The 27,983-nt window shown below is 48.4% G+C and overlaps 1 protein-coding gene across 4 annotated transcripts in view; it reads left to right on the top strand.

The window, feature by feature from the left end:
- LOC126916644 (ecdysone-induced protein 74EF) overlaps positions 1–27,983 on the top strand; it is a 143,085-nt gene that overhangs the window by 39,202 nt on the left and 75,900 nt on the right. For all 4 annotated transcript variants that reach the window (XM_050722636.1, XM_050722639.1, XM_050722635.1 and 1 more), the window contains exons 3-4: positions 7–277; positions 361–462. In XM_050722636.1, the coding sequence (XP_050578593.1) occupies positions 7–277; positions 361–462 (373 nt within the window). The remainder of the gene's footprint in view (positions 1–6; positions 278–360; positions 463–27,983) is intronic.

Consider the following 27,983-nt stretch of genomic DNA (forward strand, 5'->3'; position numbering starts at 1 on the left):
CACCAGGAAAGCAGCACAGGGCAATCGGTAGAATTTTCCCCGATGGAATTGAGTGCTCTTGTGGGGACACCGGCAGCTCCAAACATGCCGGCGGAAGAGAGCGAAGGAATGGCTGGTGTCACAGGTGAGGAACCCTTTGACACGCTAGACACATTCCTTCGAGAACTGCAAGCTGATTTGGCTGAAGCCAGTCAACCCACGTCCACTACAACTTCCGTAACCCCTTCCTGTCGACGGCAGAGGTACAACATCGCGGCTGCCAACCCTCTGTTAGCAGGTGAGTTTCGTAAATAGACGAGATTTCAAGCACGTGGTCTATCATCGTCAACCATGGTTTCCTTTTCTTTTTTCTCGTAACAGAAAAATTGGCGGCTCCTTCGTCGCAAGCATCTCCAACTTCCATCCCGTACGCAACGAGGGCAGAGATCAAGACGGAGAATATTCAACCTGAAACGAGTAAAGGTAAGTTTCTTCCACGTACTCGTTTCACGATTTTAACCATCGATCGACCGCAGCTCGTGTCGTTGGTGTTTTAACGATCTTGCAATTTCGATCGTTGTTCCATCTATTATATCGGCCGTCGTATGCTAAACTACCATTGTTTCCGATCTACGTTACCGACCGTAGTTATATCTCCAGGATCCTACATTATCGATACTTTCGTCCGTTTACCGGTGCATCAGGCGGCTCGATTTACCATCGTAAATATCTTCCCTGTCGGTACGATAGAAATTGCTTGCGTGGTTGTTCCATGGGAGAGCGTGTATCTTACATCGATACGAACGAACGACGTATACATCGGGAGTTGGACTCGTGCTCGAACTACACTTGGTATTTAAACAATGCCGATTCGCTACTCCGAAAGGGAAACCGGCCAAGGCCCCGCGAATCGCGACCAGACATCCGCGTTAGCGATAATTGCGCCTGCGTTCTTGCGTCGACGCGAAAAAAAAGCAGCCAACATTCGCGTATGACGTGCACGTACACAAAGCTCTGCGCTGGTGTTCGCAGTGGCCCAATTCTTACAATTTACAGCCATGTCGTAACAACACACTACGTGCGTACGCGATTTCGCGATTGCTTCGAGTCAGCCTCGAGACGTAGGAACGTGCAACGACCATCGAGGAAGAACGTATTTACACGACCTTAAGGCTTGCGCGGCGCAAATATTATGCCACTTGGAGCGTTAGGTGTCGTGTTCTATAACTCGGAACATACCTGCTGAAGCGACAACGGGACGCTCGCGCGTCCTCGGCTCTGCTTCGATGCTTAACGCGTGTGTCGTACGTACGTACGTGCATGCGACCGTCTTACAAACGTATCTTATGCACGACACTGCTAAAGTGGTAACGACCTTTTGTAGGCCGCGTGAGACGCTTAGCCTTTAACCCGAGCGTTTAAAACGATCAAAGGGGCGGGTGAGTCTTTCTGTCTGCCAGTGCTTAACGATAACAAAGAAAAATTGCAAGCATCTAAAGGAAAGGAAGAAAGTGGCTCCGATTAAAAACGGTAATAGAAATTAATCGAATCAACGTTTCTAGTTCTCGAAAATTCAAGATCGAGAAGAGTTTCGAACGTTTACTCGATTCGTGTTGCACGTTTTTGTTTCCATCTTTCTGCCTCTTTCTTTTTCGTTGCAACGATACAGTGGAACGGAAATTTTCACTGCGCGTCTTACGTTTCAACGATCCGCGGCAGACTTCGCGACTCCGTTTCAACCGCAGGCCGCGACGGCCAATTACGTGCCGTTAGAACACGAATCGGAATGGGTGCTCGCCGTTGTTCTTTTCACATTTTTAGAAAGCGGTTGGAAAGTGAGAAACCGTGTACTTTCTAGCAAAACTATTATAAATACAGATTAGAACGCTGTTCCAGTAAAATATTGACGAAAATATGTCGTTCGTGTCGTCGACGTATTTACGTTCCAATTACTGTCGGTAAGAATTTTGCGGCCGGTAGTTCGTTTCCGCTTTGCTTACCGACGCAGAAGAGCGAGCATCGATCCAGTTACGCCGGTCGATCAATTTTTTTAGCAAAAATACTCGAGCCTCCTTATCGGTTGCTACCCTCTCGCATAATGCGAGAAACTCGATTCGCAAACCGTGTGTCTAGCTAGATCGAAACGAATTCCGAGTTCACGTCCGTGAATCTCTATTCTCTACCGAGTGAACTTCTCGAGTCACGAGCACGAGAGAAAAGAACTTCTCGCGTATACTCTCGCGTGCACTTTTGCTCGCTCTGTCGGACTCGACTGTCTCGTCTCTTCGACACGCATCACTTTCGCCGTGTGCATCCTGCGTAACCGACGAAAAAGTGGATTTTCACGTAGAATCGTTGGCGTCGTCACGCTCGCGATAGATACGTCGATCGGTGAACGCGTGAAAATCGACGATATCGGTGAATTCTCACCTTCCTTTCTCCAAACATTCGCATTTTTTCTCAACGGCTCGAGATTCATCGAACGGAAATTACATGAATATTCGCGGAACGAGTTGCGCGACAACTCAAATTTCCTAGGAACTCGTTGGAACGCGGCTAAAAAAGATCGATTTTCATGCGACGCTGAGAAATTAGTTTGGATAACGCAGGCGTGACAGGGGAACGCGTTTCTTTACCCCCTGTTGCATCCAGCTGTACGACTCTGCTGCACTTGTCGCTACCCTCGTTCCCTTGACCCTCTCCAAACACATAAATTCTCCTCTTCCCCTGTCTCTCTGTTGCGCTGTCTCTCTTCCGCCGTCCGTCTGTTTCCGTCTGTTTCCGTCTCTCGACACTCGGGTTAGGGCCCCACGGAAATAGATTCGAGACCCGGCGTCGACTCTCTCCCTCTTTCTCTCTCCCCCCTTTCCCTTTCTCTCGTCCCCCTTTCTCTCCCCTCGTTCTATGGCTGTTCGTCGAAGAAAAACAGGTGCAGCGAATCGATATCCCACCGTTTTGCCATCGATGCATCTTCCTCCTTTACTCCCTTCGACCGGCCGCCACTCCCTTCCACTCGAATTTATTTCTTCGCATCTTGGTCGCGTTTTATCACGAATTTCGATGTCTATGTACGGTGATGGTTTGGGGAAATGGCGGGGATAACGAAGATTGACGGTGAGTTCAGTACAGATTAATACAGTTCACATTTTCAAACGAATATTTCGGGCGTTTGAACCGATGATGTTTAAAATGCTTCACCCGGCTAGCCTTTACGTCGCACACGGGTTAATCGCGCTAAATACATTTTTATTCCCCTAAATGGAATTCTACTACGGGGTGAAAAAAGTCATTTCAAAATCACACAGCGATACGAAACGCAATTTTTCATCCAATTACTTTTTCATCGACCCGCGGGTCAAGATTCTAGAATTTTCTCTGCTAAACGTAGATTTTCTCGTGGGTAATTCGTTGTTTGTATCGTCGGAGAAAACGCACTTCGATCTCGTGTTCGGTCAACCAACGTAGAAACAAGAAAAAAAGAAAAAGGAACAAGACAAGAAAGATTCGACGAATATGAATCGGTAGACACGACGCGGAGTTTAGGCGGAATCACGTGTAACCAGCGTTGAACGAGGAGGGATCCTGGATCGTTGAGTAATCGGCTTCCTCGTATTGCCACACGGTGCCACAATGCGTACACCGTGTTCCGTCTTTCCTCTGCTTTCCCCCGTATCCTTCCGTCTCCTTTTCTCTCTAGTTCGTTCTCTGCAGTCCGATAGCAAGACACACGGAGCGTTTGAAAGTGAAGTCAAGATGGCCACTTTAAAGACACCAAAGCGTACCGCGGTTACGTGTGTTGTGTACGCGCTCACGCACCCATACACCCACCGCACCCGTGTATTTTCCCCCCTCTCGCGCATTTTCACGCTCCACGTTCGCCGTTGCGAGCGTTTTCGTGCGCGCGTTTGCTTCGCGGCCGGCGATAGTGCGGCCACGTAACCAGAGTGTTGACATTTTCTGCAATCGGGGTCAGGGCCCCCTGTCGTGGCACTCCGGCATTACCTATAACCCCTCCCGAGGCGATACTCGTTCCAACTAGCGCCATATTCGATCGTCGCGCCAGTAGAATTCGCGGAAATCGTCGGAAACGCAGAATATCACGCGAGGTATATCGTTCGTAGATGCGAGACAATTGGCAGAAAATTTCGATCTCGAACGTATCGAAATTCGACTTCCGTGACTTTAGATGGCGTTAGGTTAGGGTCAGGTTTCTTCCCTTTCGCGTTTAAACACGGTATATGCGATCGTACCGGTTGAAAAACGAATCTAAAAAATCGGAAAATTATAATATACGAACGCGCGTAGTCGTTCCCTTTTAGAGAAGGAATTCCTTGAGCAATCGCAGAGTCGATTTTAGGGCACCGGTCGAGTCTGTGGAGTGACTCGATACGCGGCGAACGAGTCTAGGCGGTGAGTCACCGTAGCCGCTTTTCCTCGCGAAAGGACTAAATTGGCGCGTAAATACGCAACGAGACAGAAGCGCGACGAGCCCCGTGACGAACAACCAGAGACCCTCTTTTTTTTCTACTTTCACGAGATCCTCCGTCTTTCTCTTCGGCTTCCTTCGAATCGGTTTCGCCCATGTAGATCGCCGCGTTTTCTAACGTGCAAAGTAAGCGTCGCTGGTTCTCGTACGAAACGTCGACGACTACGTACGCGATACGCCGAAAGGGAAAAACGAGTAAAGCGTTTTCGAAAGCAGACGCGGAAGCCGGGCAGAAACTCGCGGACCATTCCCTTCCGATTTCTCCGCCGTGTATAAAGCTTGAGATAATATTTACCCGAGGTTTCGTTTCGACGCGGTGAACTCGAACCGACCGCAACTTCCTCGACGCTTCGCTAATTTCTTCGATCGACTCGACGCGGCTGGAAATTCGAACTTGAACGACCCGCGAGTCTGCTCGACGGAATTCCCAGAACCACCTGTTGGAAATCTACCACTGCCTCTACAAACATGTTTTCCCTCGCTGTACAGAAACGCAAACCTTCTGCCTTTGTTTCTCTATCGAGCAATTTTTGCGTCGCCTATAATTCGAACAGGCAAGAGCTACAGAGGAAGCTGCAGAAGAAACATGTTTGTAGATCGCTTTCATAGCCAGGGAACACCGTCTACGTGCGCGTGTACTCGCCGTTGGAAGAACGCGTTTTGCGTTATTCGTCGCTTTATTTCGCACGATATATATCTTTTCTATCAATGGGACAAAACGATAAATCTTTTTTTTTTTCTTTTTAGCACAAATTAGAAAAACGAAACATGGCGTTTTATGGTTTCGTAGGAACGAAGAGTCGATTCATTCTTGTAATATCGATTGTAATCTCGTATCATTCATCAATTTATCACGATCCTTTGCGTTTCGGTTTGGCTCTGCTTCCGACTTGCATCGTATTTACGATCTATCAAAGCAGACAAAATCAGCGTAATTACCGTAACATACGCGTCGAGTTGTAGTTGGTCCGGTGTCGCAGAGTCAGAGGAACGTCGCACCAAGGGTTCTCGAAAGCGAAACGAGAGTGAACGCGTATGTACATAAACAGACGGTGATCCTGGGCGTGTTCCCATGCACGGCGTTAAAATCTTGGGGATCGTTAAGACGAGGGCTGGTGACAGGTGTACGTGCCGTCTTCGTGATCGACTGAGAAGGGTTGACAAAAAATTCGAAAGCACAACACACGGAAACGAGAACGCGGTTTTACGAGGGTAGTTACGGCGTACTAACGGGGAACACGTGCATCGTTGGCCCCCGTGTAGCGTCCCTAGTTTCTCGAAGCCGATGCACGCGGTCTGTTTACAGTAGAGACTTCCTCGACAGTCCCTTTGAGGGAGTCCCTTTTTTCCGGCGAACAATCTCCCGCGGCTTTTTCGACATTCTCGAAACCGACGTAGCTGGAACTCGCGCCTTCGCTGTCGTGTCATCGTTCACCGATGCTTTGTTGTTGTTACGCTGAAACGTGACCCATCGGATCGGTGGAAACGCGTCTTAACGTCACGTGCTCTTCTGGACTGCCGATAAACGAGAGACACTCTCGAAAGCAACAATTTTCTCCCATAAGAACGCGATAACGCGGCCAAAGCTTTGGCAGATTTAATTTGACAAATTTTTCAACGATAAAAATGTTTTCTCAAACGATCTTGGCGAATAGTTCGCTGCGAGATATATTCGAGGATAAAGAAAAAAGGAGGCAACGCGATAACAAGATGGAGAGACATCCTCAATTATTTTCGGCTGCAGGAGGAACCGGTTGGCATTGTTGTTCCTCGACCGTTTCCTCTTGTCGTGCAAAGTTAATCTTGGTTGCGAAAGCCGGCGATGGGCCGTCAGGAAAATTGCATGGAAACACGCCGGCGAGGAAACGCATGGCAGAAGTCACGAAGCCGCGTGCACGCCGCTCGTGGGAATTAAGTTACCGACCCGCGTGTCCTTCGCGCTTAATTATACCGGCGGGACCCGTAGCCGGATAACACGGTATTTTATCGTTAAATAAAAAGGGAAGGAAGCGTTCTACGGACACAATGAACGGACCTTGAAGGTTTCCGCAGTCGGAATGCGCTTTTTTTTCCGGAGTTCGATGAGAACGACGCGTCGATGATCTCGTGTTCGGCGATGCCATTCGAATCTCAATTTTCGAGCGAGTCGTAAATTTTCAACGCTACGCAGATTTTCGCTCGACTACGAATTTCCAGCTCGCAACTCTCGAAAGTCTTTGGTGCTCGATCTTTAAAATTTTCATATTGAAAGCGTGGCAAGTGTCGGAAGTTTCGCAAGTTTTAAAAGTTGCGCTTAAAATCGCGCATCCTTTCGTTTCAACGTTCAAACCGTTTAAGATTCTTCTACTTCTTTCCGATCGTACGAAACAGAGTCAACGCGACGCGACTCGATGCTCGAAGAGAATGAAAATGTTGTCAGCTACCGAGTCGTTGAGAAGAGGAATTCGCCTGGGTATCGAGACAATTCTCTCGCTATTTTCTCCTATGAAACAAGACTTGGGAAAGTGCGTATGTCGGTTAATCGATGCTCGTTCGACTGCCACTCGTTCTTCGTAACAAAAGAAACCTCGTCGATGGCCGATAGAACGCCGATACTACGAATCGAAACGCTCGCTATTCAAAATCGGTCTCGGTGCACGGACGTTACACGATCGTCACCGCGAACCATCGTAACAGAATAGACGGGAAAGTAGGCCGATCGAATTCAGCAGCGGCGGAAAAGTATAAACAAAAATGGAGGGAGGCGAACCGTGTCGTTCGAGAGACGAGAGACTAACGCCGCGGAGAGACTCGTGTAATCTTTTATCCTTGGACCTATCCCATACGCCGGCAGGTAAACAGTTTCGCAAGAGAATCACGGCTCGCGAGATCGGGAATTTCCTTATACTACACGCCAGCGATGTACGTGTGCATGCGTGTACGTCGTAAAACGCGTACACGCAACACGCGTTCTCTACCGACGCACGAAATTGGGTTACGGTTAGCCAGTAAAACGATCGATCGGTCGATCGATCGCGTAGCTCCGTCTCGAGACACGGGTCCGTTTCGTCGATCGGTGTCCAACCGTAGCAGGTGTCTTTGCGAATAACTTGGCTTCCGGTGTCGTAATTGGCCTTCCCTCGACAGCGCGATGGTTACCGGGCCGCGCCCGAGTTAGACGTCCGTATTAATTTCAATCGGTAACTGTTTACCAACCGAATAGCTTCCACCGATTTTATCGAAACTTGGAAAGCCCCAGGAACAGACTCTGTCGTCTCTCGGCACCGAGTTGGCTAATAACGATGGAAATTTTCGTTCCTCGTCTCCTCCGTTTGCCCGTCCACCTACCGACGTTTACGGACGTCTAATTCGCGCGATAATTATCGTAGATGGATGCAAAGCAACCAGGAAAAAACGGTCTTAATTCGAATCAGATAAGAAGGATATACGAAACGATCGAAAATTACTTCTACACCATTGTATCTATCGTAATATTTACGCGGTAATTAGAAACACGGTAATCACAATTAAGCGTATTTATCTAAGTACCGTTCGTGCTAATACGTTCGTACGACTACGGAAATTTGACGATGCGTAAACGAAATGCGAAACTCGACGAAAGAAGGCTTCGTTGGAGAGCATAAAGTTATGCGAACGAACGCGTTAAGAGCGCACGCTGTAAATAACATTTTACTTCCATTCGAACGGATGCTTTTATTTCTACGTCTTTTTGTCTACCTTTTTTCTATCCCTTTTGCTATTTTGAAACGTAGCAAAGGTTCGATAACGATTCAAGCGGAGTAAAAGCCGGGTGAGAATTTAACGCCCGGAAAATCCCGTTGCCGCTCGTTCCTCGAGTTTTTCTCCATCATTTTTCCAGTAACCGCGATACGTATGTAAATCATCGCTCAAGGATTTCCCGGTTTTAAAAGGTGCACGTGTTTTTTCGTCCGAGCTATCGCGTCATAGATAATAATCGGAGAACGATTTTCGTCGCGTACCCGGAAGATTCGACGCCACGTTCGAATCGACCGCGTCTTCGACGTAAATGTCAACGCGATTCCATCTCTGCCGAGAACGGACGCGCGCCGTCGTTTGATTTTTCATCGCGCGTACGTGTATCCGACTTGCGATTTCTTCGGCGAACGAAGAGCCGAACGGAGGACAGTCGTGCCGTTCTCGAACCGAGGAAAAGAAAAAGAAGTCGACAGATGCTGTCGAGGATACGGAATAACGAGAATTTGATAATCACACAGCGTGTTTTGCGTAGATTACGAACGTAATTATTACTCGGACGTTGTTATTCGCAGAACTCGAGTATTCTAGGATAATACGTTTCGTAATTGTCGTACGCGTGTCAAACGTCTCTCTAGCTGCGTGCATCTCTCGAAAAAATTGTATCGGCAGCTTGGAGAGGGAAGACGAAGGTTGACTCGGGCATAAAATCGATACAAATTCCACGCACATTTGCAGAATCGTATAATTATCCGCACGTTCGCAGCACCTGTACGCTTGGCCACGAACGTTAGGACACCCGTTAGATACTTTTTAAGGGACAATCGCGAGCTGTAAAACGCGACGAAAGGAGATCGTCGAAGCAGTCTTAAAAGTAGCCTTAAAAGAGAAGAAAGAAAACAGAAGACTCGCGGAGTCTTCGAGTATACAAAAGTATCGATAGGTCGGTTACGAGGGCATCATTCCCATCGCGGAGTATCACGGCGCGGCGGACAGGTAGGACGCGAGGAAGGGAGGGAGGGATACGTGTATGGCAACGCAACAGTTTAGAGTGAAGTGTTACGTCAGTGAAAGTGTTATGCCAATGTGGGCCGAGGCTAACCTGTGAGCCCTGTCTCCGCGTGTAAATACGCGCACACGCGCACATCGGCGTGTACATGGCGTGTACACGCAGAGGAGAAGCGCGAGAGGCGACCAACACCGTACCATACCTCGTGATACGCGTACGCCAGCCTGTTGCACGACCAAATTCCGTGTCGTTTTAACGTTATTAGCCCCGATATCGCCTACCCTCTTTTCCTCCTTCTTCGTCCCTTCCTTTCAGCCTGCTCGTCCCATCATCGGTCGGAGTACGAGCGATCGAGCACGACGTCTCTCTCGGAGAAGAGGCAGAGGAACGCGTGCAAGGGGAAGCGGACCGCGCGGAGTCGCGGAAACCGACGCTCCGTTGCTTTATCTCTCGCGATTTGTCGGCGTGTCACGGAGATAGGCGCGGGAGCGCGAACGATCGGCGGCGTATTGTTAGGCTGATGACATCTCCGTTGAAGAATGCGCCGTTAAGGATACGATACGCGAACCGTGTAATCGGTTTCTCCGTGTACGTGGGACGCGCGTTGATCGCTGCTCGTAATCGAGCACGGTTCACGGCCGATCCTATCGTCGCGATCATATTCTTCATCCTGTTCGATTTTTCGGTTCTTCGTGACGTTGCACGATGCCGAGACGTTACCTCGTTCTTAACGAGCTGTATAGCCGCGGCATGACGCAAAACGTGGAAAACGATCGCAGATGGAGAAAAGTGAGAGGCGATTAAGACTATCGTACAAAGAGATACGCGAGTTAAAAGTTCTTTTTACCGCGTTACGCGTGCGTCATCCTGTAGCGTAATGTACACGCAAGAGGCGAGCAATTAATCGGCACGATCGAGCTGCGCCCAAAATCGATCCAACAACTTTCGAACCAACGTTTCGACGACCTTGCATCGCCTTGTTTAGCGCTTCCTTTTTAACGCTTCGAAACGATCGACGATAGCGTCGACTTTAGGCGCCGCCCGCGTGTGCACGTTCGCCGCAGGAATTCCGGAAGGCGGTTCTTCCTGCGCTACGATTTTGGTCGTCGTAATTCACGCTCGTTGCGAATCGATTCACCGCACGCTCGCGGAACCGCGTCTTTCGACTGCCGAGCTTTCGCGCGACCACGACGAAATAATTTCCCGATCGCGAAACGAGCGAGCCTCGATTCTCGGAAAAAGAGCCGCACAAACGCGTTCCGGAACGCCGTCTAATTGGGTCAAGAGGAAAAATCGAGCCAATTGTTTATTGGTGCCGCGATAGCCGACCGTTCGGCGGCCATTAATTTGCGAAAGCGCGGAGAGGAAAAGGTTACGCTCCTTCCTCTTTCTCTTTCCCTCTCTCTAATCTCTTTATGGGCTCTCTGGATGATAACGTCGAGCTTGCGTAATGTCCCGTCTATAAATCAACGTCGGTCGGCTTGGTAATTCTGCGCAGATAAAAGAATCCGTCGTTGGAAGCGAACGTGGACGAGGCATTAGAATTACAATAAAACTGTCAGCGAATATCCCACGCGATCGAACTCACGGCTCGAATCTTTCTCCGTTATCTTTTCACCCTCTGATCGTGTCAGAGGTTATTCCTTGATTCTCGGATTCGTTCGCGCTCGGATCGTTTCTTTCCACGGAAGAAACTTTCGAAGATCGTAGATTTCTCGAAAGAAATCGACCGTTTCTGCTATACGTAAGAGATTAAATTTGAAATTAGACGAATCTGGAAAAATGCAGCTTCTCCATATGCAGTTTCTCCATAGGATTATTTTTACCTGGCAAGTTCGGCTTCCATGCGCGTCAAACGATTTCCCTTGGATAATCGACTGGCTAAGTGCTTCTGCGAAAACGAGAGCTTCTCGTCTGGATATTTCCGTGCGGATAAATTATCGATGATTCGCGACGAAATAATTAAACACTCTCCGCAAATACGTTTCACAACTAATAGTCGTAAATAAATCACGTTCGCCAGTTTCCATCGTTCCTTTCGTTGGCCGTGCTATTGGAACGCAAATCCATCTTAAAACCGGAATAGTACCGTTTAGAACGTTCGTAGAATCCAACTGTTTTTAGTTTCCAGCTTTCCAAACTCTGTACTCTGTTCTATACGATCGCGGTCCCTTTACGATTCTACGAACGCGTAGATTTACATACGCGATCGCCACGTACGGTGTAACGACATTGACTTAATCCCGAAACTATCTAAATCTATCCGATCCACCCGACCCGCGATACCGCGTGGCAATTTTCAACGCCTCGCGCGATAAGTTAGCCGGCGAAGACGCGCCAACGTGGCAGAAGGTACAACCTTCGATTAAATACGACCAGGTCCCGATGTGTATCGCGGAGAAGAGGAAAAGCTTAGGTCGGATATGAGAACGAGGGAAACGACGGTGATCAGCTAAGTAGAAACGGTAAGGAGGAGACAGAACCGCGTAGAACGGAAGTCTGGTTCGTGTCACGATCGCGCGTTAACGCGTACAGTACTCGCGTGGCAGCCCCTCGACTCGTCGGGGATCGTCGACGATCGTCGAGGAAGAACCCTTGGCCTGGTCGTGGGACTTGGTCGCGCCCTTGAAGGGCCGCCCACCGACTAACGAGGGATCCGCGTGCGTGTTCGCGCGTCTAGATCTAGATTCCAACCTCGTTGAGATTCCTGCCGCTTGAACGCGTTGGTAATCGCCTCGATAATAGAAATTGCGCTTTTCCCCTTTGCGTTCCCTATCGTCGCGGTCGAACGAGGAATTTTACATTCCTTCCTTTACGATTTTCGCTGTTCTTTTCGTCGCATCGGTCGTCCGGATGGTTTTTCCGCCGGAATTACCTCGTTGCATATTCAACAGGCTGGCGGAATCCATTGGCCGATGGGTTTTTAAGCGGCGAGGAACGTGCCCGGGCATAGGGTTGTACGTTTAGAGGGGATTTACGAGGCGCGGCTATGGAGTGTCGTTACTCCGCGGAATCATGCAAATATCAGATCGAACGGGATTATCGGTAGCGGATTTATCGTCGGTGAAAACGTTGAAACAAACGACGCTCCCGGAAACACAGCGGGACGCGATACAGCCGCGCTCTTTCACGAAACTCGAGGTTCGTGCGCCTTCCTTTGATCCCGCGTCGACGACAGCCGTTTCTCTCCACGGAGCTCAGCTTCGCGCGATAGTTTTGAAAGCTGTGTGGAAAAATAGTTCTTCCGGCTTTGAAAAGCCGGTCCACGGTGTAACAGCGTTGCACAAAGCAAACACGTCGACCAGAGAGAGAGAGAGAGAGAGAACCGCGTTGAAAAGTGGGTTGGACTGGTTCGCTGTATTTGGGTTAATCAATTTTTTATTTCGGTCGCGATAAGAAGTCTTTGTTAGTTAAGCACTCGGTTCTACGCAGAACAAAAAATAAAAAAAAAAAAAAAAGAAAAGGAGGCACCGGTCGATCGGAAAAGAGTAAGTACATCGGGCAACGTCCTCGTGCTAATTCTCCGTGATAATTTATTCCCACGGAATCGGCCCACGTTTCTTTTCCACGGAGCTGGCTATCGGTCCAACGATAACGTCGCACGAATCCAGAGCCGCTGGTAAACCGGAAATCGCCCGTTAGTCCGGCGTTCCATCGTTCTCGTCGCGTTTTCTTCTCGGTCTGGAACCCTTCGACAGCCATCTGCGCGTTTAGGGCAACTTTGAAAAAACTTATCGAAAGGGTCGTCCGTGAAGTAAAAAAGGAAACGCTACCGCGTCGTGGAACGAGAATAATTAACGAACGCCCTTTGCGCGTCGTTCGTCGAAGGTTCGAGCGCTGTTCGCTCGAGAAACGCTGCCTGTCATTTTTCGATATACGCGTGTCGAAGTAACGGAAAAAGGTTGAAAACGGTCCATTTCCGTCGCCATTAGTCCGTCTGGTTGGAAATCGATCGGGGAGGGACGCGATGGTAATTTTTCAAAACCAACTATTTTTTACTTTCGTCGGACGACATTCGTCGATGGTACGATACGCGCGATTATTCTTCGTAAAGAAATTTATATCGCACGATACGACGCTTATCGGACGCGTGGTTAATTCGAGTGACAGCTATTTCGGTAGGTCTGGCTGTATATAAAGTAAACCGGAGATTTCTTCCGCGGTCGATCCGACGCGGCGACGATAGTACAGCGTAGGAATTATTTCCGAACACCACGTGGACGCGGTCGTCGATGCAAATTGGGTCGTCAGACGGCGCTTGGAATAATTTCACGAAAAGCTGGATAAACCTCGTCAGTCATGCCGCTTATTTCTGGATCTTCGATAATTTTTCAGTTTCTCCGAGTGCCGGACAAATTTCGCGATTCGAATAAATGATTGAGACGTTCGATCCATCGACCGATCTCCAAATAACCAGAATCCATAACGTTACGTCTTAGAAAGTTTGCGGTCGCTGGCATTTTCGTACTTTTCGCTCGTTGCTCTTAAAACCTTTTTAATAGCTTCTTCCAAATCGTACGCTGGTTTAAAATTCCTGCTCCATCGTCGTAAAGGGGCAATCACCGAGTCGCTGAAATCGACGATGGTCGTCGATGTGGCGGTCGATCGAGTGGCAAAAGCCACGCAGAAGGAGAGAATCGTTTCGAGGACATCGCGAAAACGGCCACACGCGATTCTCCGTGTTTGGCGAGCCCCCGGTGGACCCGACGTCGAGCGGATCGTGAAAGCCGCAACCGATTTTCCTCGGTGTAGAAACTGACACGGAAATTTCCTCTCTGTCGATTCTTAGCGACGTGGTAATTATAACGAGGCAAATCAATTTCGACGAAAGGTTTCGACCAGAAGCGCGAAATACGAATTCGCGAAAGACGTTTCCAATGAAATCCAACATTTGCTTTAATTATGATCGTTTACGCGTACACAGTACGCTCAAACAAACACAGGTAAAACTTTGAACCTGTGTTCTAGCTCATCTATCGAAGGTATTGGTTGTCCGAAAAGCGTCTTTCTTTTACGGACGCGTCGTTATACAAATATGAAACCTAATCTGTCGAACGTTGTGATCTTTATTTCGATAGAACAAAATGGGTCGTTCGTAATTCGATAAAATAACATAAAACGGAAAATGTCGCGCGTCCATTATTTCTTTAGAAAACGAAAGCAACTTTTCGGACGACCTAATGCGTGCGTATGTTTCAAGGACTCGGCTGAGCAGTACGTTCCGTGGATGTGACGTGGATACGCGCGTGGACGAAAGGGAAATCGAACGCGAGGGAGAATCGAGACACTTCCGGCTTGCGAGTACATCGAAGTTGGGGGTAAAAACCGAATGGCGATACGATCCGGCGTGTAGGAAGAACTTTGTAAATTAGGTCGACGCGTCATTGATTACGCTGGCTGCCGCCTTCTTCGTATTTCTCCGTCTCTCGTCTAACGCATCGTCTCTATCCCGAACTCGTCCTTTTCGTGCTTCACCGATTCGCGGTATCTTCGATTCGCTCTCGCTCGCCAGAGCTCGCCTAGACCCAGATGCAGGGCCGTGACCATTCGCGAACCAACACGCGAACACTCGTATCGCTCTACGTACGTTGAGTCGGTCGAACCGGTCGATTCGGTGTTCTCGCAGCACCTGCGAAATTTGCAAAAACTCTAGAAGATGGAAGTGGAAATAAAAATAAGTGGAGGATAGAGGAAGGAATGAAGGGTATCGCGCGTTCAGAGCGCTCGTTGCTCCTTTTCTTCTTTTTCTCGACAATGCGCGTCCCTTAAGATCGTTATTGTTCCAACGATTTAGATAGAAAGATAGACGTTGCTTTAAGCTGGTTCTTTTAATCCGAGAATATCAAGATTACCAAGAGCAACCATTACCAGGATGAACAATTTGGATGAACAGGTCGGATATCACTTTCAGGTGGATAGACACAACTACGATTCCTGTCTACGATAAGATCGAAGCTATCACGTACGCGAAATGGTTTCATCTTAGAACCGTCGTCTATCTTCTGCAGAGAAACCGAACTAACGAATAATTGCGAGCCAAAGAGTGACATTGTCGGTGTTGCCAGGCTTATCATCGCTTGCAAGTAAAAGCTAAACCCACGACGTTTAACGAACTATCGGAGGAATAGCGAGCCGAAATTCGAACGTGGCGGAAGGCGTTAAATATTTCGAGGAGCCGATGGGCGAATGGGCGCGATGGATGAGTCACTGGTCGAATCGGTACAGCCCTGACTAGACAGACGCAGAGAGTGAAACGGTAGTAAGCAGCTGGAGAGAGGCTAGGAGAGCCGGTACCTCTGTTCCTCTGCCTCTCTCTGTTGCTCGTGGTTGGTCTGGCTCGCTCTATGGAGTCTATTAGCATCGGGCGCGCACGTTTACCGGGGCCTTGACACAGTGCGTGTCAGGCATTGCATGCCGATAGCGGAAAACGCAATCTATTTATCGAAGTTTATCGGCGATTTCGCGTACGAGTGCCGGCGTTAGACGAGCGCTCGTTCGCTCGCTCGATCGCCAGCCACGCAACGCCGCAACCACGGCTATTAATATCGTTTCGATTTACGATAGACCGCCGCTCGTTTACGATACGCCGGACGTTGATTCTTCCACTCTCGATTATTCGCATTCTGCACCCCGCTGCTTTTCTCCTTTCCGGTCGCAATTTTCTTCCGAACGAAAATTACTTTTTCAGAGAAGTTGCAGGAAGGATGCAAGATACCGATCTGATTTCTGGTTCGAGTTCCGTGTCAAAGATTTCCTTCGAACATCGACAGTCGTCTTTGTTTGCTGGAACTACGGCGAGATTCGAGAGTCGACGAAGTTAATCCTTTGAGTGCTGTGGGCGCATATAGGTGTCTGGCGAAAGCTATCGGTGTGGACTAAGGACATATATATGCGCTTTCTGTAAGTGCCCGGCATGGGCTAAGGACGCATGTATGGGTTTTTCAATTTTTCCGAACACCCACGCAGAAGTAATACTGTTACGTTTGTGTGAAATAAATATAAATGCATTCCTTACGGCAGTAAACAAATGCCAATAGCGGCTCGTTATCGTTGAAGTGGTCACCACTTGTAAGAAAACTCTACATCTGGTTTTTTTAGTTCTCTCAAGCACTGAATTTTTCACACACAACTAAATCATTAACTTGCGTTATATTTACTAAATTTAGTTTTCTAGTTTATCGTTTTCTAGTTTATTACCCAAATTCTAGTTAACTGTAAATTTCAATGTTTATAATAAATAATTAAAAATAACTAAAAAATAACGCTCTTGAATCGTTTAATCTCGTGCAAAAGAATTACTATAACTTATTACGATTTGCGCTTTGAATAGTCAATCGACAGAGTTCGGTCTAACGAAAAAATATTCGACGACATAGGCCGCGAGTATTCAGCACTCAAAGGGTTTTAAAGCCGCGGAAATGCGCGATCCTTTGTGCGATCCAGTGGTTGGAAGTTGCGTTTCACGAATCTGCAGAAACGTCCGTAGTCTAACGATAATCGGCGGTTACTTGCGATTTCTTTTTTCTTCTCGTATCTTTCAAGCGTTGCAAAGTAACTGAAAGCGGTTATTTATCGGCTTACGTAGGTTGCTACCGTGGATTGTTTGGGTAATTGGCGTTCTAATATGTCGGTCGCGTATATGGAGAACCAGTGTTCGTTACCGTCGTTCCCGTTTCCAGAGCGTCGCGGTTTGGCTAACTGTCGCCGCGAGATCGTTGCTCCGCTAAGAAATCTGATAACGCAACTCGCGCGAGTGGCGTAACGTTTCGATACTCGGATTTTCAGCCTCGTGTCAGCGCTAGTCGCTCTCGTTTCTTACTTTCGGAGAACCTTCGTCTCTTCTAGCGTTCGCCCTTAAGCGAGGTAAATCTACCGCGACAACGTACACCTGCGTTTGGAAATAGACGTATGTAGCGCAATCATTTATACAGAAAGACGCGCGTCGTATATAGGTTGATTCCGGATCGTATCGTAACGACGTAATTACCGAGATGCGTTAGCGTCGCGACGATCGTTCCTTTCCCAGAGATCTGATAATGAAAGATTCAAGCGTTATGTAATAATTGGCGGAGTATCGTCGCGCAGGCGCTACAACCAGACGAACCAGACGTGATATTTTCTGCATGCAAAATTTTATCGGGATCGCAGGCGGCGATGACCTCTCCCGAGACAGATTTATCGAGAAATTTCGATGGCGCTCCATTCTTTTCTCCTTTTTTCTTTTTTTGGTCGGATGTTACTGCAAATTATCGTCGAACGAACGTGTTTATATTTACAGCTATTACCGAACGAATTATATAATTCGCATATACATATTTTACGAGGAAAAGTATACGCTATCTGGTTCTCCCTCTGCTTTCGTACATCTCGCGACCGCGTCTCGTAACGTCGTTTTCACGCGTTTTCTCCTTCGCGGCCGACACTCGGCAACTTTTTCCTCCGGCACAGACGCGCACGGGATCGCTCGTACAGCCACACATTTTCTAATCTAAATATTCTCGGTCGCGCGTACGCCCGCGAGACCATCGACACAGCGATCCATCTTTCAGTTTCGTTTCTACGTAAATAAGCGACAGAAAGAAACTTTCGAGAAACAACGAAGAAAAGTTTGTCGAAAAGATTACTGGAAACCCGTGGCAAAGTTTGTCGAGGTTTTCGAATAATTATGCGACGAGTCTCGAGCCTCTTCTTCGTACCTATCTGTTTACAAACAATTACGTCAACCTACTCGCTTCTAATGAAAAAAACGTTGGTCATCGGAAAATCCAGGAAGACTGTGACTCTGTGCTTGACCCAGATTGCCCGTCCGTCGAGGAAACAGGCAGACCGCAGAGAAGGATGAAGGGGTTGCCGGTTCGATAGGGGTATTAAGAATCGAGGTGACCGGGTCGGTTTCGTCGTCGAATTCCAGAAGTCGGTGGTGTTTTCCGTTGGCTGTCCACGGGCGCCGCGACTCGTGATTTTTCGACAAGCGTCGGACGAGCAGGCAGCAGCGTGGTGCTGCGTCGACCCAGTTGGCGTTAATCAGCTTTCCAATAATCAGTCCGGCGGGGGAAAGAAGTCGGTGGCACGTGAACTGGAGCAGCTTCTGGCGGCGTTGCTTAAAAGATTAACCCTTCGCGGCTGGATATCGGTTTCCCTGCACCGTGAACACGCTCGTTTCTCTCCGTTTGTTTCGTTCGAGATCGTCAGCCAGGCGAGAAAAGTCGACGTTTAACGCTGGATTGGCCCGCCGGTGCATTCGCTAATGCGCACCAGGGAGACGCGACGCGTTAAGTCGCATGCTCACCGACGAACGTATTCGCAAACAGCACGATTGGCGATCGTTCTTCGGCGACTTATTAAGCGTTTCAGCGGCGACGAGCGTGCGTTTCGCGATCTCTTCGCGAATGCAACTCGCCAACCTAGTTCTCGAAATCTTCGAAAATGTTTCGCGTTTCTACACCGTATTTGCGAGAAGATGGTCGTAAACGCCTGAGAGAGATAGACAGAGGTCAATGGTAAACGACACGCAAACGACGTAGGTCGAAAGGCGTGGAATGCAGAATCGTGGGGCGCCTTGCGTTTCCTTTTGCCGCGGGAAACGGAATTGAACGGAAGAGTGGCAACCGCTCGACGCGGATAACGGTGCAAAAGTATCTTTCGTAAAAGTCCTGCAAAGGCATTGGCGAACTGTTACTCGGTTCTAAGCGCGTTCCAGCTTGCGAAACGAGCTACCGTTGCGGACTTGGGTGTCGACCGCTTCTGCTAGCACCTCGTGTCCTTTATTTCTCGTACGCGCGCCACCTTCCTTTCGAGTTCTCGTCGCCGTTTACGTTCTCAATTTGCTCCGATTACTTATGAAAACCGATGGTCTGAAAAACGCGTACCTCGAAGAAGTTGCAAGACGAGTGGTTGCCAGCGCGAACGAAGCAGAAGGGGAAAACGGCGACGAGAAGGGTCGTTGGTTACGCTTAAAGAGAGCCGATGTAATAACGATCGAAACTCACTCAGACATGCTAATTCGATTTGAAGACTTAAACAACCGACTCACCCTTTGCTCTGTCCGCCCACGTCGAGCTCATACAGTTTTCACCATTGGCTGGAAGTTGACGAAATTACGCAACGCGCTTACTTTTTTTCGAGCAGCGATAGTCGGACGGGACACGATCGGTTAAAAGCGTCGAAACGAACGAACGAGACGAACAAAAAGAACGGAGAAAAAATAAACGACGTGGACGATGAAAAGTTTCCAGTCGTAGACGAGCGTCGACGATGACGAATTATTCGTGGCTAATAACGAAAGTTGAGCGACCCTCCTCGAGGATCTCGTCAATAATGCAACGATTCGATCGTCTCTCCCAGCGATTCGAGAAACTCGTCGACGCTGCACGCGATCCTAACGGCAAAATTTAACCTCCGATCGATCTGCTTCTTCAACGCGGCCTTCCACCGCCTAACTTTTCTCGATCTCCATTGCCTAGCTACTGGCTGGCTCGACCACGTCGATGACGGGCAATGTGGTTAACAGGGTCACGGATACGATTTCCATTTTTCACGTTTCTGCGCGTTAACAGATAATTTGTACGCGTTAACAAAACTTCGAATTTTCCTTACGTACCTAACGATTTTCGTAAACAGTTCGAATCTGAAATTTTGCAACGTTTCTCGTCTCTGTAAATTTCAACGCGAATTATCTCGAAACGTTGTTCGCTTTGGTACACCGAAAGCATATTTTTGTTATTATCATTTAATAATAAAAATAAATTTACGCTCCTTGGAAAGAAACGAGCGGTCGAATAAACGCGAGATTCGACGGACGAACCGAACAACCGACCGATAAAACGAGAGTCGAGATGAATTTATTCGCGCGCCGGGTCCTCGCTGCACGTCGTCGGCGGAGCATTCACGCGCTAACGAGCCACGCTAATTCAGCTTGGTTCGAAGCGTGAAGTGGAACAGCTGTAACCTTAACCTTATTCTCGGAATTTAATCTGTATGCAAATGTCGTTGAAACGCGCTCCGCTCGAGATCGACGCTGGCCGTCTATTAAACGCTTGTTCGCACCACGAGTAACGCGCGTAAAGTCGCGCGAATAGCGCGCGGTAAAAAATCAGCCGAGCAAAAAGACGCGTCTCGCAAAGCGCACAGCATCGAGAAAAGTAGGAAAAAGCGAGACGACATAGTTAAATGCGGGTCATCCCTTTGCAAACCAGACGCGGACTCCCTCGAATGCGTGCACTGTATTAACCCTTCCTGCGTCGTATTTTTCTTTTTCTTTTTTTATCGATTATCGATAATCGAAACGTATATTTTCCGCTGTTATCGCAGAGAACACGCAACACACCAAAATTCGGAATCGACGTTAGTTGCGTTCTACGTTCTATGTAATTAATATGATATAACACGTAATAACAATTTAGTTGGCTAATAACTCGTCGAAGCACAATGTTCACCCCTTTCCCATTTTGTTTGCGCTTTTCGTTAACATTTTTCTTGTTTACAGCTTTCGTCGGTTCGTTTGTACTTTTCGCTCGTTTGTTTCCGCGTACGTCCGTATATTTGTTTACCTACTCAATTTGTTTATTTGTTTTTTCCGCGGTTCGTTCGTTCGCTCGGATAAAATTTGCCGTCGAACGACGAACACGTCGGATTCGTGCGGCGGTGGCGAGTGCGAACGGACCATCCTCGATGTCGTCGTTGGGGACCGGATGCGCGGAAGGTTTCGCCGCGGCTTTAAATACACTCGTTGCCTTGGTTCACCTCCTGAACAGGGAGCGACTGAGAAAGGAAACCGGGAAAAGAAGCAACGAACCTGTTCGCAGCCTCGTCTCTTTTGTTCCTCCGTGCTTACTTAATGGTAGCAAAAGGGTCGTTTGGTGATGCGTAAGAAAGTCGACCCATTTGCCATTTGTAATCTCATTTTTTTGCCGTGTCGCGCGCAGCTAGAAAAGAAACGATAGGAGGAAAGGTAGGTTCGATCGATCACGAATTTTCGATCACAGCGTATTACGCGTCTATTGATTAGAAATTTGACGTCTTCCGCGTTGCACAATTTTAATTCAAATCACTTCATCGACGGCGTGTCACCGCGAAACGCACCAGTTTACCAATTTAGCCAGTAACGATATTAGCAAATTGACGCGTTGCAAATCTAAGCGATAGACTTTTGACTTACGCTCGATTTCTTTTATCAACAAGATCGTCGTTGCGCTACAAGACACTTTAGTAATTAGTATTAATAAAATTATACAAAAAGATCCTCTTACCCTTCTCCTAGTGTCCTTTGGAGTTCCGTATAATAGGTATTCGCGATAGAAGTTTCGCAATTGCGTCGAAAATTACCCGACAGCACCGAGAACGTCGAACGCCGTTGTAGCCGATCGAGTTTGTCGAATTAAACTCGTTTAATTCAAACAACGAAGAAATTAAACGGTTATAATCGAAGCACTGGTATTTTGGCTGTCGGTTAAGCGGTAGGTCGTTAGCGAGGCAGGAGATCGATGGATGGCACGCAGACGTAAGAGGGCTGCGAGGGTTGCGTTGTGAGGTAGGGCAGGACGGATAGTAGGGGTGGTTTGGTCGTCGGCAGAGAGAAGGTAATGGCGTAGAAAAAATTCGTGACCTACTTTTCCGGGACGAAAGAAACGTGGCTAGATGCGTGTACACTTTCGCTTCCATAATGCGATCAAGATGCGTCGATAATGGCCACTTTCACGATATTTCATTCCCGTGTTTTGCCGCCATATCTCCCAAAGATACGGACATTTCCCTTTAAGTCGTGATTCAGGCCGAAATGTTCACGGTCGAATCGCACGTAAGGTGGAAACGACATCAAAGAGGAGATAATATCCGTTTCTCTGGTTAAATCCATAGTCGTGGTTAAAAGATATTTATGCAAATTTAGACTATTTTTGCGTAGAAGATTAAACGACAAATCCGAGTCTGCGTAAATACTGCGACAAATGCGCTCGTTGAAAACGTAGGCTTTAGTTTATTTCTTTTCCTTACACTTGTATCTTTAACTCTTAAATGCGCGTTAATCGTAACCTTCCCCTATTTTGTTATCTTACACGCCAGAGCGTTTAGTATCATTTCTCGTTTAAATAAATAACGAAATTTAAGCAAAAGCGTATTTCGTTTAGCGAATGTTTTAACGAATACTCCGCTTCGCATATTTCCTATATATTCTTACACCTGTTATACGCATTGCGCGTATTTTCACGTCGTTTTGCAAGCCGTAGCCAAGCGGATGGTCCGCTTTAAATCCAACTCGAAAATTGCATTTGATAACCAACTCGTAGGTCGATATTCCGTGCTTACTGCCTTTTGTCGAGTTACACGGCTCGTTTCCGTCTCGATACGTCGGAACGACAAATTCGCGATCGAGATTCCGAGGCAAAACACGTATCCGATAGGGAGAAAGGAAGACCTTGACGCGGTGACGCCTTTCGTACTTTATCACGGCTGGATTTCGGGGGTTATACACCCCGTGAGCTGGGCCGGTCCTCGAAGGTCGTCTGGAGCGACCTTATCGATTCACCCCCGTCGCTCCGTATACTTTACGTGCCACTGTGTCTCCGTATACGTCGCAGCTCGACGAGTCAGAAATTCGTCAATTTTCTGAAAATCTAAGGAAACCGCTCTTTGCTCGTTCGCCTCTGGTCTACTCTCGTAAATAACGCGAACATAGATAGCGATAATACCGGTTGTAAATCAATCGCGCAAATCATTTTCTACCATCGAACGTGTATACACACGCGATACGTCAACGTCGAATTTTGACGCCTCGTACTCTATTATCGTACATCGAAGAAATAGATACGATAGACAAATTCGTCGATCGCGCGTCATTCGATACGACGACGTGATTTCTCCGAGGTAAAAAGCACCGACTCGTCGCGATGACAATGGTCACCGCGTGCAGGTGTCTCGCGTACGACGTATTCGTCTGGCGTTACGAAGACGTCGAAATCACGATCGACGTTCTTGCTGTCCCATGCACCAATTCCCTTCTCGAACCCTCGATCGTCGAATATTTCAACCCCTGTTCCTCGTCCTGTTGACTTCTAGCGGTGCGTCATAATCGATTACGCAAACCTAAATAGATTTTCGAGGGAATATTCGGGGATAAATTGGAGGGAGATCGGTCCCGGAGGGTCGCGTCACGTTGTTGCTTAGAAATCCGAGTTCCTCGCACTTTCCTCCTATGTTTTCCCCCTATATCTGCCTCGTCGCTACTATCGCGACGAATATGTCGATTTGTCGATCGTTTGCAGAATTTCGGCTCCCCTCTTCGATTCTCCGAAAGGCGAAACACTCGACCACGCGCTAGGCATCGCGTTTAATCAGAATCGTGGCTTTACAGGGACTCGCGAAACCGCTTGAAACATTTCGTTCGAACGAGCGACGAACAAAAGGTTAAGACCAGAAAGGATCTGAAACTCGACGTGCGCGCTTTGAGCGGAATCGGTGACGGGGGCGCACGACCTTGGTCGATCGAAAAACACCGCTGTTATCGTATTTTTGGGGTAGATTACGCGAACCGCCATAAGCCCGCAGAAATCGAGATTATCGGAGCCGGGAACGAAAACCAATCATCCGTCGAGATTATCCTCGGTTCGCGAGCACTGGAAATCGTCTATTAATATCTGAAATTCGATAGAAAAGATACAATCCCCCCAAGATATCAGAGATGTAAACGAAATGGGAAACTAAAGCGTTAAAAATATGCAGATTCTTTTGCCACGAACGAGCTCGAGTCGACGAACGCGCAGAGAAAGAATTTCTAGACGAATTCCAATCTTCGAATCTCCGTGGAACGGCAGCAGGGAGAGGCTGAGAGGAAAAGGGGTACGTAGGGAACAATGGATCACTGGAGGGCACTTTCCCCGTTGGTTCTCCACCTCTCGAGGAGAACAGGCGGACGACTACCGATTAGCCCCGTTTCGATTCGAAGGGTGATATCGATGGATTTGGCCGGGACAAGGACGGCGTAGATCGATGTCAGCCCACAGACCGCCTCTTCGAATCTCCGTAAAAACTAAAGACGCTATTGTCTCGAATTTCTCGAAATACATTCGTTCTAGAGGCTTTTATCAACTTTCTGTTCGCCGGTGCTCCCTTTCCGAACTAAAATATCTCGGCTACGTTCTTCTCCATTCTTTCTCGTCTCTCTTTTTTTATGGTTAACCCTACTACTGCGAGCAACTCGGCGCCCATTTCTCTTTCGTTCGTCTTAAGAATCTTTCTATTCTCCGAGGAAAATGTCAAAGATCCTCGTTTCTCGAATGATTCTACGTCGAACGTCCACGTACCTGGACGAACGAAGCTAAGAAATCACAGAAAAGCGAAGCCGGTGAATTTAGCTCTTGCGAGTTTAATGTCGTTGTAAGCAATCGGAACGTTTCGATCGTCCGTCCAGCGGTTAAAGAATAAAACGTCGTTACGATCGTTCGTCACGAGGCGACGCTTCCGAACAATCGACGCCTCCGTGGAATCGCTGGGAGAGACGGTCGAAGGAGACGACCTTCGGAAAGGTTGAAAAGAAGCTCGAAGCGGTCCAGACGACGTAACGTTATTTTCATGGGTTTACTTTCGCGGCACGACGCGGCACGGAAGCCGCCGGGGGCGGTCGTGGAAGGGTGCGAGAGGAAAAACCGTCTAGACTCGTTCGACGCTTGCCCCCGACAGTCCGCTCGTTTCCAGCGGAACGGGGGAGAATTTTATCGGGAAAACCGGTTCCACGCACACGTTCTTTCTCCAGCGCGCGTCTTTGCGCGTTAATGGGAGGAAAAATTCCGCGTAATCACCGACGCGAATAGTAACGACCCCTTCTACGATCCCGATCGATTTTATTCGCGGGATTTCCCATCGTAATCGTCTTCCTACTTTGCCGCTTCTATTCCATCCAGCTATCTCCGGTTTACCCTTTTATAGCTGTTCGTCTGAAACGAAAAAGAACGTAGACCGAACCTTGCGTCTACTTCATCCTCGAGGATGACGTTGATAACGCGCGTCATCGAGCCGTCGATGTACACAACATATTTCACAGTTTATCACGACTCTAATCGGTTAAATTATAGGATTCGTTCGCGAACATAGATGGCTGAAAAATTGTTCGCTATCGAATTTGGAAAATTACAAACGCATCGTCTCGACCTATAAAAATATCCCACCGTACTCTCTGCGCGTTTCCTCCTGCGCGAGGAAAAAAACTCGAGAGAATCCTTCCGCGGATAAGCCGCGTCGTCCGCCGCCCACGATCCGCCAGTTTCGTAGTCTGCGACGAAATTGTGCCGGGCATTCGATGAGAAAAGGACGATGGTGTGCCGGTCGGTCCTTTCGTCTACGGCGGAACGACCGGAGGGACGGTAGGAGGAAACGATTGCAAGGAAACCGTCTAGACTCTCGGAGGGATGGTCGCGTGGCTGGGGTGGTTGAGCCGTGGGGCGGCCGAACTCGTCGCTCGATGGAGAAAGTTGCGTGAATGGGCCACGGTGGGGAAAGTGGCGGCGGTTACGTCGTCGGTGGTGGTAGCGACACGACGATGGCGGAGGCGGGAGACCGGGCGGACACGGAGAGAACGCGGCAGACGTACGAACGAAGAAGAGAGAAAGATCGCGACCGAGAGGGTGGCAGGGGAACGGTGAAAGTCTTGACGTTCGATAAACCGCCCCCCCGAGCCGCGCCAAGGTCACGGCCACGGCCTCCACCGCAGCCAGCAACCCCCGCGTCACTGTCTCCTTTCGTCGCTCTCGCTTCTTCTTGCCACCGCTTCGTCTACTCCTTTTACCCCTCCACGACTTTCTCAGACGATTATTAGGACGATACGGAATCGTCGACGTCTAGCGTCGCGAAGCTGGTCGTTTGGACTCGCGTCCTCTGCGCGCGGGGTCAAAGGTCACCGAGAAAACTGCAGACATCGAGCAGACACCTCGGTTCCTCTCTCTCTCGGGATATCGTTCTTGGATCTACGTTTCTTACTTTTTTCTTCTCTTCGAAATATACGATTATGTGGATTCGTTCGTGTAATTTGATTCTTTTTTTTTTTTATTATTATTATTATTAACACGTTTAACGTGGAATTTTCATCGCTCGTGACGTTACGCGCTAACGAATAATATTCGCGTTGCGTCTCTGGATCGTAAAGGTTTACACACGTGTTTGAACAAGAAATTTTCGTAAATCTTGGTCCGCGTCTCACAGACAGGTTGGTACCGTGTACGTTGCCTAAACGCACGTATCCACTCGGGTTCGTTTCTTACGCGATAAACGCGCTAAACGACGTTCGTAACGTAATGGAACACGTAGATTCGCTCGAGATCTATAAATCTTGCGGACAAAGATAACGCGAGATCGAAATAAAGTAGCGGTATTTCGAAAAGGAAGACGTTTGCGAATCGGATAAGAGTCCTATCGGTATATCCGTGGCTCTTGGTCGACTGAGTTTCGTACGGTAAAACGATATCGAGCATCGAACGTTCGACTTACTCGGCAACCAAGAGAAATAAACGTCGAAACAGCCGCGTTATCTAATTGCCGGAGGGTTTATCGTCGGCCGAACGAATTTTAAATAGAACGATTCGCGGCGAAACGAGTCGGTTTGTAAGAGGCGAGTTATCTTAGACGAGAGAACGTTCGTTCCTGACTGATCGCGTTTTCGCGGCAGTAATCTAATCTGCAACCTTAGCCTTACCAGTCACAGAAACCGATATCCGCTGTGATTTCCTTTTCTTTCGTCGCTGGACGAGCTAATTAAGCCACTTTCCGACCGAAACGCTCTGTACTCGACGTTCGCGTTCCTATGTACTCGAATACGCCGCTCGATAATTGATATCGAGAAGGTATCGAGCGAAGAACAGATTCGTTCTGGACTAGAGGAAAGAAGAAAGGCGGAGGAAAGAGAAAAAAGAGAGAGAGAGGTTCTTTAAGAAAACATTTCGCGCGTTTCTACGATCCTCCGATATACCGCTTCCGTTCCACGAGTCGGCAGTGACGCACTCGATAATCTCTCTCCCGTTCCTCGGAGACGACCGCAGAAACAGTGTGGCGACGGCGCTTGACGCAACGCGATAAACGTTGGAATTTACCGCGAGGAAACGATCCAATGACGAAAGGGTCGCGAATTTACGAGGAATCTCGGTGAACGTTATCGATAACGATCGCCACTCCGTTTCCTTCCTATTCGCGAGATACTCGCCGTACGTGTCACTGCGGAATAGCACTTTCGCGAATATACCTGCTAGGCGCGTCGTGCGAAACGTTTGGAAGTTTCGTTATCGCTGTTACGAGGCTAACGATTCTGCTAGACTCGCGCTGTTTCGCACGGCTACCACGAATCCACGTCTCGCGCGTAAGTGCCTTCGCGGCGAAACGGCGCTGCAAAACGAAAAGATCGACCGGTCACGCTGTCGGTTTGGGTCGCTAAAAGCTATCTCGCTACGAACGCGTATCGAATCCGCGTGTCAAATTGTCCGCTTGTTTGTCTAATGGGATAAGCGTGGATAAGCGATACGCGCCATTAGCCTCGGTCGCTGAATTTTTCCTCGTTAAAAATAACTTTTGACGCTTTGGCATAAATTTCGAGTCTTATCGAGGATAAACGATCGCGATCGTTACGCAGAATTTACATGGACGGCGCGAAGAAAATTTTGTATATAATCGGTGTCGCCTCGTAGCTCGCGTTTAGCATAGCTACGCGTTCGCCGCGATCCTCCGCTCACTTCCGCCGTTTCACGGTCCACCTCGGCTCCCGGAACGATGCGTATCAGCGGCCCAGACTCGTACGTGGGTGGAACGCGCGGAACAGGCTCG

Source organism: Bombus affinis, chromosome 5, assembly GCF_024516045.1.
Source record: "Bombus affinis isolate iyBomAffi1 chromosome 5, iyBomAffi1.2, whole genome shotgun sequence".
Taxonomy (NCBI): domain Eukaryota; kingdom Metazoa; phylum Arthropoda; class Insecta; order Hymenoptera; family Apidae; genus Bombus; species Bombus affinis.